Source organism: Mastomys coucha, unplaced genomic scaffold, assembly GCF_008632895.1.
Source record: "Mastomys coucha isolate ucsf_1 unplaced genomic scaffold, UCSF_Mcou_1 pScaffold22, whole genome shotgun sequence".
Lineage (NCBI taxonomy): Eukaryota > Metazoa > Chordata > Mammalia > Rodentia > Muridae > Mastomys > Mastomys coucha.
The window spans coordinates 132,079,570-132,093,542 of record NW_022196905.1 but is presented as its reverse complement, the minus strand read 5'-3'; the positions used below and the strand labels follow the sequence as shown (position 1 = coordinate 132,093,542).

Below are 13,973 nucleotides of genomic sequence, written 5' to 3'. Positions count from 1 at the left end.
GCAGGCATGGGGAAGTGGGAGGGAACAGGGGTTTGTTTTTGTTGTTTTTGTTTGTTTCTTTGTTTTTTTTCAGGGGAAACTGGGAATGGAGAAATTTACATGTAAATAAAGAAAATATCTTAAAGAAAAAAAAAGAATTCATTTATCATCCTGATTGTGGTGGTTTGAATAAAAATGCTCCCCCACCCTCCAGGACCATAAAAAAAAAAAAGAATTAACATAGTAAATTAGTTATATGACAGCATTGGGTTATAATACATTTGATATTATGCATGCTTATATGTGCCTATAAATACACACTATCAATTAGCTTATGAACATTATATTCATATACATATGTATATATAGATATACATAGTTTTAGAATCATGCTTAACATTGGTAGGAAATTAGTGATTCTTTGCAATAATAAACACATGAAAAATATAGGAACCTGGAAAGTAAGTTTGTAACTTTGGCAGTGAAGTCATCTTTTAATTTATGAGGAGGCATGAGGCTCACCAAAGGGTTTTTTTTCATGGTTTTTAATTGTGTTGTTACAGAATAGTGTAAGATTCCACTCACCTCTTGTTCCTTTCCTATGCTCCACTCTATCCTGTCCTTAGAAATTGACAATTGTTGACCAGGCAGAAAATGTGGAAAAAATGTTCCTACTTTCACTTTATATGCAAGACCTTGTGGGAAATCCCAGGGGTTCAGAATATCATAATCTACATGCAATTTATTTGAAGGATTCAAAGTTATTGGATCTCCACCAGGATTCAAGAATTTAGTGTTCTTCAGTATGGAGTTCAGCTGACGGAGATTTATGATTCATAATGGTAATTTTTATTGTTAAGAGAAGGTCTGATCTATTTCACATTTGTATTTTCATTGAACCCCCCCAAAATGAAATAACATTGCACACAAATGTTTGAAAAATATGTACACGTACTTTGAGTTAGCATCATAAGTACAATAATAGTATGTTAACAGAGTACTGAAATACATTTCATATTCTTCATGCATCCTACTGATTTTCAGCACTGATGAGCAAAGCTTATGATATGAGACTGATTGTCTATAGGCATCTGGTTTTGAGTTATCAGAGTCTAGGATAAATTGGACTCTGAGCATATCTAAGAGCTTTGTAACTTGGGTTAACTGAGATGTGTATACCCATTCTGAGTTTTAGCAGGCTCATATCATAATCTGTGCCTGGACTGAATACACTGAATTGAGGCAATTGAGGAATAGTTTGATCATAACTACTTGTTCTTGAACATGAAAATTCATGTGGAAAGCTTCCTTAAAATTATGTCAAACTGAGTCCCTCCTGATACTGGTCTATAATGACTTATTAGGAGCAAAATATTCCATTTCCATATTTGGCCTTCTACATATTTTATGAGAACAAATGAAACAAACCTAAGAAAGTATCTATATTTGACACAGATTCATGAGAGTTTTTAAGAATATTTGACTTAGTGGTACTGTACAGTCTTTAGAACATTAAAATAACATGTCACTCTTTTTCATATATAAGACAAGGTAAGAAGAGATCCAGGTCTTACTGTTGAGTACCTTAGAAGGGAAGGAAACAGACAGAACCTTTAACAAAACCTTTAGTTCCTAGGTGTTTATTTCTATGAGATTGGCAAGTTGATTGTGAATTTCACCCAGGTACAGATTTTCCTTCCAGTCAATAAAATAGTCTAGAAAACTGGTCTTCTATAAAGAACCCTATTGTGTTTGTTTATGGTACCTGTGGGCCATTTTTAAGAAGTTACATTGGTAACACTATACAGGATGAAAAAAAAAAAAACATTACCTTCAAGGGGGGAAATTTCATTCTTCCTCCATTTCTTATTCCTCTTACATCTACTTCTTGAATAAGCATCTTGTGAATGGTGTAGACCACAGCATATACAGCATTGTATGCATGGTAACTGCCAATGCTTATGTCTATGTCAAAGTGGTATGAAGGTAACAATCCCAATGTACCTCTAGATGAACAATTTTTTAATGATTTATAGTTAATGTTAGATATTTCACAATCAAAGTACATCTCCCACAGTCTTGCAAGGAAAATGTCATCGGGGTATTTGGAAGGGTTCACTGTATTTACAAACTCTTTAAAACTAGAAACCTCATGATGGTGTTGTGAAAAGATGAGAGTCCCATGGAATGAATCAAGAATGAAATGTCTCATAGAAGTAAGGATTTCCCATTGTGAAGTGGTGACCCATATTCTCCATGGAAGCATATATTGCCATATTTTAAACAGCACACCTAAAGAAGAGTCAGTATTAGCATAAATGATAACAACTTTTCCTGGGTTTCTCAAAATCTGAGTAGGGTATTCAAAAATACGTCCCGTGACTTTCAAGGAAGAAACTGGGATAAATTCCATGAAGGCTAGACAGACTGTATTTCTTTCCATTTCTGGGATCAAGTCTGTGACAAAGTTAACATGATTCTCATCCTCTGAGATGATCAGCCCCACCCAATTCCATCTGAAATGGACAATGAGACCATGCCTAATGCCAAAGAAGATTCTTTGGCAGCCATCTGATACAAAAAAGGAAACTTCACAGAGTTTTTCTTACATGGCTCAAAAGGTCCAATGCTCAGCTGTAAAATTGAAAACAGGGATAGACATTAATGAGGAAACTGAAAATCCCAGAATCATTGCATATAAAACAGTAACTTAAAGTTTAGGATGCCAAATTTATTTTTAAAATCAACTTAAAGTCAAACTTAAAGTACTGGGATGTGATTCATAAAAAAGAGTTTAAATAGTCAATTCAATTGTAGACACATGTGTATATCTTGAGTCCTCTATGTATATTTCAAACAGGAGTAATAAATAAATATAGTAATAAGTTACAAAGAATGTAGCATAAAACTATATTTTGAATGAATGTTTGGACACTCAGTCAATTGACATTGTTTGTGTGCATAAAAGTGTGTGTGCACAGCTTTCTACAGTCCATACACCATATGTATGCATGTGAAGGCTAAAAAAGGGCATCAAGTGTTCTCTACATTTTTCCCCATATTCTTCTTGAGGTAGGGCCTCTCTTCATCCCTGGGATTCATGTTGTTTGACCTGGTTATAAGATAAGAAGCCACAGGGATTATAGTGTGTCTGCTTTGCTACCATGAGGATATGTTTGAGGCTGGCATGTGAATTTTCATCCTTTTGATTACACAGAAACCATTCTAGACTCTTGGGCCATCTTCCAGTAAAATATTGCTATTTTGAATCATACAAAAATGACAACACCAGGAGTAACTGGGACCAGTGGGACCAGGCAAACAAGAACTCCACCAGCCCAGTTGCTTGGGTTGCTTTCCATCTGTCTGAGTAGGCCAGTGCCCTGAGCAGACCTTGGGCATAAACTCTGCAGCCAGTCCCACAACATCAAGAGGAAGCTCCACTACCAGGCACTATAATAGGCCCAGGATCAGAGGTGAGGAGAACATGACATCTGTCCCAACACCGGGAATAACTGGGACCAGCAGGACCAGGCACACAGGAACACTGCAAACCCTGTGCCTCAGGTTGCTTCTTGGCTGACTGGTGCCCTGAGCAGTCCTTGGGCACAAACTCTGTGGTCCTAAAACACCTACAGGAAGCTCCACTTCCAGGTGATCTAACTAACCCAGGATCACAGAATCCAGGAATCATAGGATGACACAGATACCATGACTCTTAGAAGTTCTGACACAACCAGAATCAGAGGAAGGACAGGCTCCAGTCAGGTTTAGCAAGGGCAGGTAGTTCTAAAGATAACCAGATGGTGGTGGGCAAGCCTAAAAATATAAGCAACACAAAACAAAGTTACATGGTGTCATCAGAACCCAATACTCCCACTATAGCAAGTCCTGTATACACCATCAAACTGGAAAGCAAAGATTCAGACATAAAAACACTTCTCATGGTGATGATACAGGACTTTAAGAAAGACATAAATAGCACCCTCAAAGAAATACAGGAGAACACAGGTAAACAGCTAGAAGTCCTTCAAGAGGAAACACAAAAATTTCTTTAAAGAACTACAAGAAAACACAATTAAACAGGTGAAGGAAATGAGCAAAACCATCCAGAATCTAAAAATGGAAATAGAAACAATAAAGAAATCAGAAAGAGAGACAACCCTGGAGATACAAAAGCTAGGAAAGAAATCACGAGTGACAGATGCAAGCATCACCAACAGAATACAAGAGATAGAAGAGAGAATCTCAGGGGCAGAAGACACTATGGAAAATATTGACACAACAGTCAAAGAAAATGCAAAAAGCAAAAAGCTTCTAACTCAGAACATTCAGGAAGTCCAGGATGCAATCAGAAAACCAAATCTAAGGATAATAGGTATAGAAGAGAGTGAAGACTCCCAAGGTAATGGGCCAGTAAATATCTTTCACAAAATTATAGAAGAAAACTTCCCTAACATAAAGAAAGAGATGCCCATGAATATACAAGAAGCCTACAGAACTCCAAATAAACTGGACCAGAAAAGAAATTCCTCCCATCACATAATAATAAAAACACCAAATGCACTAAATGAAGAAAGAATTTTAAAAGCAGTAAGGGCAAGAGGTTAAGTAACATATAAAGGCAGGCCTATCAGAATTACACCAGCGTTCTCACCAGAGACTATGAAAGCTAGAAGATCCTGGGCAGATGTCATACAGACCCTACAAGAATACAAATGCCAGCCCAGACTACTATACCCAGCAAAACTCTCGATTACCATAGATGGAAAAAACAAGATATTCTATTCCAAAACAAAATTTACACAATATCTTTCCACAAATACATCTTTATAAAGGATAATAGATGGAAAACAGCAACATAAGGAGCAAAACTACACCCTAGAAGAAGCAAGAAAGTAATTTTTCCACAAACCCACACAAACCTAATATACAACAAAAAAAAATCAGCAAATAAAACAAAATGCAAAAAAACAACAGGAAGTAACAATTACTTTTTCTTAATATCTTAATATGAAAATTAATATAACCAACATATCCTAATTGATTGAAATCCAAAAATATGAGGATTAGAATTTTGTTGATTGTCATCCAATGGTCTCTCTAATTGGATAATTGGAGACATAGGTCAAATATTGTACAATCCATATACACCTTCAGCTTGTTTGTTCGTGACAGTGTCTTGCTGTGTACAACATAATGGTCTTGAGATCTTGCTTCTACTAGCTTAGCCTCTCTATTAGTAGTATTGTTTATTTCATGTTTTTACACTATACTATGGTTTTCAGTACAGCTTACATATTTCAAAAGTATTTATATACCTAAAAGAAACATAGACAATTAAATTGGGAGGTGGCTTGTAAAGAACTACAAAGAGTGAGATTGAATGTTTGTAAGTCTTGTATCAAGTTTGAACAAGAGGACTTGTTCAAAGTTACTCTTTCTCTGAGATGTATGCTTTTCCAAATTATCACAGCTAATGAACCAGATTTTTACACACACCTAATGGCTGGGCCATCCTCCAAGCAGAACCATTGTTCATTGAAACAGTTGGTGAATGACTTTGTGGATAGACCATCTTAATACACACTCCATTTCTTAAATGAATGTAAGCTGTTCTCTGTGGGCTGAGAATGAAGTCACTCACTCAAGTCAAATACTTTGACCATAGCAGGAAGTCTGTATCCAAAAATCATGCCTACAATTCATTCCTCGGTGCAGCAGAACTGTCAACTCTCAGTTTAGCTACGATGGAGATAAATCCTTTGGTGATGTGAGGGTCATTGAAGTACAGCCTTGTTACAATGAAATCCAAGGTCTAAAAATTGTTCTTATTTTGGGCTTGTACCACAGTAAGAGCCAAAAATTTAAACTCTACTCAATACAGAACAAACAAACAAACAAAAAGACTTTATATATTTATGTTCATTTAAGAAAGTACTAGTAGTGATGTATTATTTTTAAATATACAGTTAATATGTTTGGAGTTGTTTAAATTGTATATGGAGAAAAACATGTATTTCCGGTATTGCTATAGGCAAGTATCTAATAAGTCTGTTAAACTGGCTGTTTTAATATCAAACAACTTTTATAATACTCATTTTTATTGTTATAATATTTTATAAACTTTAAGGAATATGACAAAGATGTTATAGGTATTGAAGGGGGTCTCTGGGAGAAGTTGGTGTACAAAAGAGAAACAAGAATGTGATTTAATTCTATTTATGTAAAATATGTATTTAAATGTTAACTAATTTAAATAAATTGAAATCATATAACCTTTCTCCTCATAATGCAATAAAACCATAAAAAATAAAATGAATCATACCCATTATGATTTTTCTTAGTACTGAAACTATGAAATCCAATGAGTATATTTTCCTTTCTTCCAATCCATATAAACTCACCTGTGGATATTTATAAAGACCCAAAAATATGCCAATTAGGGAAGAAATTTCCCATGTTATTCCCGTGATTGCAGCCATAGAAATTTCCTCTGTTTTGCAGGTATAGTTTGGAATGAGTCTGTTCTTCCCTGTGAGCCACATGAGCAAACTTTGTACTGTCTCTTTTTCAATGGACCCAACATTGTAAATGTTATATCCAAGTGTCATGTTAGGTAAAAGAATGGGGTTTCTGTTGATCTCCTCTATGCCAAAAATCAAGGCCATCACAAATTGGTAGTTATTTGGGGTGATCCTGTGTAGAAGACATAAGGACCATTACAGAGTAATCTCAAATCACCATTGGGGATTTAATCTGATTATATTTCCTATCATGTATTTAATGAATGCACCTCCACTCTCACACACATACAACTTCAATGTTCAAACTGCATCTTCTTTCCTGAAATTGTTCAGGTGTCAGTAGAACAGGTTGTCATCATGTTTAACAGTTCATATGGGAACTAATGCCTTTCTAAATATTTGAGCATAGAGGAAGAAGTCTGTATTCCTTTCATGATACCAGACACTACACATTCATCTTTAACATTAGATGTCTATCTGTTATAATACTGAAAAATATATTTTGTGTGGTTTGAGGGATGGGGAATGTGTAGGTTGTGGAGGGCCAGACTGAACCAATACATACTAAGATGTCCTAATGAATGCCAACTGAAAGAAAAATAGTTTAAATCTCTTGTCCAGGATTATACTTGTCAAGACCTTTCTAGGACTGGAGACAGTAATACACATTAGAAAGATTTGAGGGTTCTGACCTGCATTTTGTGCTCCTCATACTTTTTGTCTGCATCAGTGTTTCTGTTTCATATTATGTAATTGTATAACATTTAAGATCTAAATGCTTAGTTTTGTGCTTTGTTTTTTTAGAAAGTTGGCCATTTTGTTCATAATTATGAATTTTTATGTATTTCAAATTCCATACATTATTTCACCTACAAGCATTTCTTTGCTATCTACTTTTTATTTTCATCTATTTCCTATATCTATATATCTATACACACGTGCTTAAATTTAAAAAATTTAATCTGCACAGTTGTATAATATTTCCGGTTATTCAGAACATTATAAGAAATTGACACACTAACACATAAAAGAAAAAGCCATGATATCTTAGCAAGATAAAATACAACACAGGCAAATAAGAACTGTTGACTACAGAAGGCATAATCTACCTCTGGAAGGAGACTACTGGTTAGTCTGTCAATATCAAATGCTTAGATCAGAAATGTTAAAATATAAAACCCTATATAGTTTTCAATATTTTTCTACCTTAATGGTCTTGTTTGAGTCTTCATGAGAAAATGTTTTCTTTCCTCATTCTGTGTTTTGTATGTTGTTCATTGCACAAGTGGGGATTTATATGTTAATTTGTTTCATTTCAAATTAAGTGTGTTTTCGTTCATGGCCATTAACAATGCTGTATTTACCTGTGTGTATGGCTATCTTTTTTGTTCAATGTTTTACTTATTAGATTTACCCAATATGAAACATAAAGATTTTGGTTTATCATTATTTCCTCTACAGAAAAACTACATTGGCTTGTAAATACCTTTCCCATTTAATGATGCAAGGTTTGATATTTTCATTTGTTTCTTTCTCATTAAATATATGGACCCCCAAGGTTTAAAATGTTTGATAATCAAGTTATAAGTCACTAGCTGTTAAACATTTATTGGCCCTTTAGAGTGATTAATGTCCTGGTTTTCATTTGAGTTAATTCACTTGATTATTTCTTGCAGAATTTTCTTTATTCAAATTTCTAAATTAATGTAAAATTATAAAATGCAAACTTTCTAAGGATTTATGAGCACTTAACGTTAACAAGTAAGAGTTGTAAAATTTCTTCAGTGTGTCTATGGGCTTTGGGCTCATTCAATACTTTGAAATTAAAGTGGATCAAGTGTACTATGTGTGTATATGACCAGAATTAATCCAATTTCTCTGACAAATTAACTCCAACTGCCAATAGAGTGTGTGATAAAAGAAGCCATCCTTTTCATTTTATCCATTAATATGACTAATTTCTTTTAATTTTACAAGTAGGTAGGTATCAGTAATGGTAGGACACAGGCTCTACTGAATCTGAAATTCTTAGTGTGGAATTTCCAATGCTCCTGGCCTTTCCAAACATGTCCCTGCCTACAGCATGTTGCACTGTTTCAGATGTCCATTTTTTCAGATAAATGATGGAAGCAGTAAAATAAATATAAATATTAAAAACTTCTATCAATAGAATGCATACTTTTACTCTATCCTCACAATTTTCATGTACAAAATTATCTTACAGGAGAAACAAACGTTTGATACTTTGAAAAAAGAAAAGTTTATTTTGTGGTTGCAGAGATGGTGTGGCAGTAAAGACCACTGTTACTTTTTTTGAGGACCTGGGTCAAAATTCCTGTACAGTAATCCTAACATCAAAAATACAAAACCTTTTCCTTGTATCTGTGTACACAGTTACCATACTATAAATACATATTCATGCTGAAAAAAGTTTACACATATATAACAAGATAAAATACATTAAAGAGTAAAGAAAACTTCAAATAAAAACAATATAATTTGGTTGTAAAAAAAAGAAAGAAGGGTTTCAGTGACTTAACTTTCCTGATATGACTCCGGTTGAAAGTGTAGTTTAGCCGGCAGACAAGCAAAAGAAGATAATTACAGAATTACAGAAGACAAGTATTACACTTTCTCAATGAAGTAAATTTTATATATGTACACAATGTTTTACTTATTATATACTTGAAATGAAAATATTTTAGTGTAGCCACATGGATGATGAATATTTACTAGAGGAGAAAAAAAAGGTAAGTTAGTGTTATTGTTTACTGCACAATTATTTGTTCCCACATATAGGCAGTATTGATAAATATGAAATATTCATGTGAATGGCTATATAAGCATGTCTCAGGTTTAACATGCTTTTTGGGTTTGTTTAATCTGGGGATAATTTTAACACATGCATGCCATGAATTTTGATAAATGCTACCTTCTAACTTTTACCAGGTCATCTACCACAACCTCTCATCACCTCAAGACCACCAACATAAGAAACAAAGTTCATTTAGTGCAGCCACTATATAGGTGAATAGGACCATTCACTGAATCTTGGCCAAACTCCAAGATCCTCATCCACAGTAAAGTGTGTCCCACTACCCAAGAATTTCAACCTCTGAAAGTAGGAAATGTGGAAGAGAATGTAGAAAGTCAAACTAAATTATTTTAGTTAAATCTGAAGAAGATTAAAACTGTGTTAGTATAGAACCACATGTAAAATAGAAAGTTATCAATATTTATTAAAAGAACCAGTACTCTGGGACATGGAGAAATGACTAAGTGGTTAAGAGCAGTGTCTTTCCAGAGGTCCTGAGTTCAGTTCTCAGCAACTACATAGCTGCTCACAACTGCATGTAATGGAGTCCAGTACCCTTTCTGGTGTGTCTGAAGAGAGCAATGTTGGTGCACTCATATATATAAAATAAATAATTAAATTTAAACAAAAGAACCAGTACTGAGGTTTGGTAGGAAGGATAAGCATAGTCCCAGCCTGTCCAACAAAACAGGTTCACAGTGGAACTATGTAGAGCACTGATCTTACTACTTGTCTCTGAAACATCAATCCTATACACAGATTAATAACATTTCAGCCTTTATTTAAAAAAATATACAATTTACTTAAAAATATATAAATTATTTTTAGTTTACAGTTTGTTCAAATACACACCCACTCCCATTTACTTTCACACACAAAAACATGACACAAATACAGGTGATCACAAGATGAATTCACACATATATATTCACAAACACAAAAATTTGCAAACACATTCACACACACAGACAACTGGAAAGATTGTTAAAGGAGTGGTAATAAATTAGTGAAAAACATGAATTTTTTTTTAAAATTGAAAAATGAAAATTAAGTTCTTTCAAAAAACCACTAAACTACTAACAATTCCTAGGAAAACAATGAGGAAATTTATTTTAGGAAACCAGTATTTAGAAATAGTATGTTCAAAAAAGTACACCCATTGAATGTTTTGCAGGGAAACTTGAAATTTCTTCCCTTGATTTCAGTAGTAAATTTCTTGTAAAATACAAATATAATTACCCAATCCAAAATCAAAATGAAAAATTATAAAAATATAACAATTTTGCAATGGATTTTTCAAATGGTTCTTTTATTTTAAGGTCTTCCATGTGTTTTATTACATATTTTCTTTATTTACATTTCAAGTGGTATCTCTTCTCCTGGTTACCCTTCTGAAAAAATATCAAATACAAAACCAAAACACTAACCCTAGGACAACTCCAATTTCAAACAGTACTGAATGGATTTTAAACTAGCTGACTTATGAAGATTAAGACAATGTATTCTGGCTAATACAAGTGTCATAAGGACATGGAGGGAAGAACCCTAGAAGATGAAAAAGGTGGGATTAAGAAAGGGGATTCTGAATGATGAAGGGGGTGGTAGTATGATGAGAGGAGACCAAAGTTGGAAGGTGCAATGCTAGGCCTAGGAATGAGGATGAGTGTACTGGGGATGAATGTGATCAAAGCACGCTATAGCAAGTACAGTGTTCTTCAAATTGAATATAAAGAAAAAGAATTATATACTATTTGTGGAGCTAAAATATGTTTGTGAACAATATAATAAAAATGATTTTAGACTGAAAAAAATTTAAAGTACTAGCCTCAGACCAGAACCCATACCTCATAACTGCCTAAACATGATACGATACGTACATCTAATGTACGATAGATGACACAAATAGACATCCTAACTAAGACAGGAGAAAGTTGATGAGATCTCAACCCAAGACTATTAAGTACAATCAAATAAAGAATGCTGAGAGTGAGAAAAGTATCCTTCCCCAGGAGATAGCATGCCAACTGATTAGATAATAAATCCTACATGGTCAACATTGGAAATGTAAATATAATGACATTATTCAGAATTAATAGGCTGAATTTATGTCCTTACAAATATACTGAATATATTTAAATATATAGTATTGGGTAAATGGGAAAGTTTGGACATGGATACGAATTAAAAATTAATAGAGGGTTGCAGACACAGCTTAATTGGTAAACTGTTGTAGCAAAAATGTAAGGACATAAATTTTAATAACTGTAACCAACCAAATTGCGGTCATTTAAAAAGGGTATTGTAACCTAACATTTCTCCAGGCAGATTAGATGGATAGGCAAACCTCATTTGTCAGATATATAGAAAGCACTGAATAGATTAGTAAATAATGTTTCAAAGATGGTGGAAATCAGGGTATCATATAAATTTGTCCTCATTTGAAATGTGACATACATTCACCCTCACTGAAACACACAGACATACAGATGCAGAGATTCTTTCTCTAATTATCTTTCTATCTCACTATCTCCCTGTCTCTCTCTATCTCTGTATCTCATTCTCTATCTCCCTGTGTCTCTGTCTCTCTGTGACTGTTTCTGTGTCTGACTCTCTCTGTCTCTCTCTGTGTCTCTGTTTCTCTCTCTCTCAGACACACACACACACACACACACACACACACACACAGTGAAGATATTGAACACAGCTCAGTCAAGGCTAAAATGAATGACTTAATCATTCTCTTAAGAAGCAGAGTAGCACAGTGACAATAACACCTATATGCCACTGACAGAATTACAGATAGTAAGAGGGAAACAGATATGAGAAAGTAAAAGAGAATGCAAATATATCAGGAAAAAAATTAGGTGTTCTGGGGGAAGATCAGAGATCCTAAGCATGTAAGTTGCATTTCTTTCCTGATAACTCTTTTCATTAGTGTGCACAGCAGCCATAAGCAACACTGACACATCTATGTCTGACAGGAGGAGCAATAACTGCTCTCAGTGATATATTCTCTGCTCACAGCACCAGAAGTCTCCTGTTCAAATTTTGTGAATGTCTGTTTCATCTTTTAGTAAATAGTTCTTTGATTCTGTGGCGACATTGCTGACTCAAAAGAATGTTCCTGTATAGGTGTAATTAACATACTGGAGGGAATTTAAATATCACTGTTGTCTTCTCATAGTCCCTAGACTATCTATCATGTAACAGCAAGGTATGGGAATACATCTGGAAGGAAATAATGATCTTTAAAGAGTTGAAATAACTAAATGGAGTAGGTAGTCTCGAGAAATGTGGCACACACACCACAGTCTCACTTAACTGTACCAAAAATTGGAAATGTGCAGGGGAAACATTCAGTGAAAAGTCTTTATAGAATGGACATTGTTTTGTTACCTCTAAGTACTAAACTGTACCTATGCCAAAAAAAATATGATTCTAAGTTACATCAGTAGGCCTCCTGTGTGGTAAATCTCAAAGCTACAAATGTGATGTAAATGGCTCAAGAATGATTTATTCTCAGACTACATTCATAAAAATAGAAGAAAATAGATTAAAAAATTAATTGTGATGGAAGAAGAGCTATTGCGAATAAAAAATGAGATGGATTAAAGGTTCACCCTAGAGAATATGGTTAGGAAGCTCAGGCAAGAGAGACTTACCGTGTACTGAGGTCTATGTTGTCTGCCCCTTTAGTGTGTTGGGAGGTTTGATAGGTATAAAAGGGTAAGAATGCACTAATCACCATATCTCCATCCTGGTATACATTGTCTAAGTAACTGACAAAACACTCACGGGAGAACAATTTGCACAGGAGCATAGGAAGTTTGAGGGTAAAAAAGAAAAATAACAAAGTGGGTATTGTGAGGGTTTCTTTGAGCACCAATGTAATCTGCCATGATCCAGGTGCTCACATTCAGTAGTTGAGAGTCTGAGCCATTCTGTTGGCTTATAAGTGTTACAGACATAGGAGTCCTTTGAACTACATAGTCATTAGAACACAGCTTTCTCCAGTCCCTTGGAGAAAATTTCATCATCTTGTATCTTCAGGCTTCACAGCTGAGGTCTTTTGTAAAAGTGACAAACACATGTTAAATAAACATGGTTGAGGACCATCTCATGTCCCTGGTAGTATTCTGTAGTATTTTTATGTCATCTAAATCCAAGACTTAAAAAATTCCACCACAAGAATAAAAAGTACCCATCACAAATGGAAAAGATTGGCTATCTTTCAGGTGTCCATAAGCTATTGGCATAAACACCATTTAATATTATGGAATTAGTATATACCTGAAGATTCAAAATTAGGTGTGTGAAGAAAGGATCCTTGCTGGAAGGGTCTCTCTACATTTATAGAGAACAGTGCCCCACAGTGTTCAAGAAAATGAGGGTCAGTTCTTGTATACAAAGATCAGTGGAGGTACTCTGCATTCCCCAGGATTCCCACTATGTACACAGATTTTACAGTGGAAGATCCTCATTACAAGGTGAATATGCACATGTACACAATATGTAACTATATGCTATAGTTAAATTTACACTGGCATGAACATCTACATAGTTTCACCCTTTTCCTTTTTTTTGGAATTAAAAATAGATAAGTGTTTATTCTCTTTAGAATGACAATTCACATTGATAATGCTAGCCACTAT

General features: G+C 34.4%; 1 protein-coding gene across 1 annotated transcript in view; it reads right to left on the bottom strand.

Moving 5' to 3' along the window:
* LOC116104685 (vomeronasal type-2 receptor 116-like) overlaps nucleotides 1–13,973 on the bottom strand; it is a 19,806-nt gene that overhangs the window by 4,470 nt on the left and 1,363 nt on the right. The window contains 5 exon segments of the mRNA XM_031391177.1: nucleotides 565–795; nucleotides 1,811–2,508; nucleotides 2,511–2,613; nucleotides 6,387–6,678; nucleotides 12,984–13,213. Coding sequence (XP_031247037.1) covers nucleotides 565–795; nucleotides 1,811–2,508; nucleotides 2,511–2,613; nucleotides 6,387–6,678; nucleotides 12,984–13,213 — 1,554 coding nt within the window.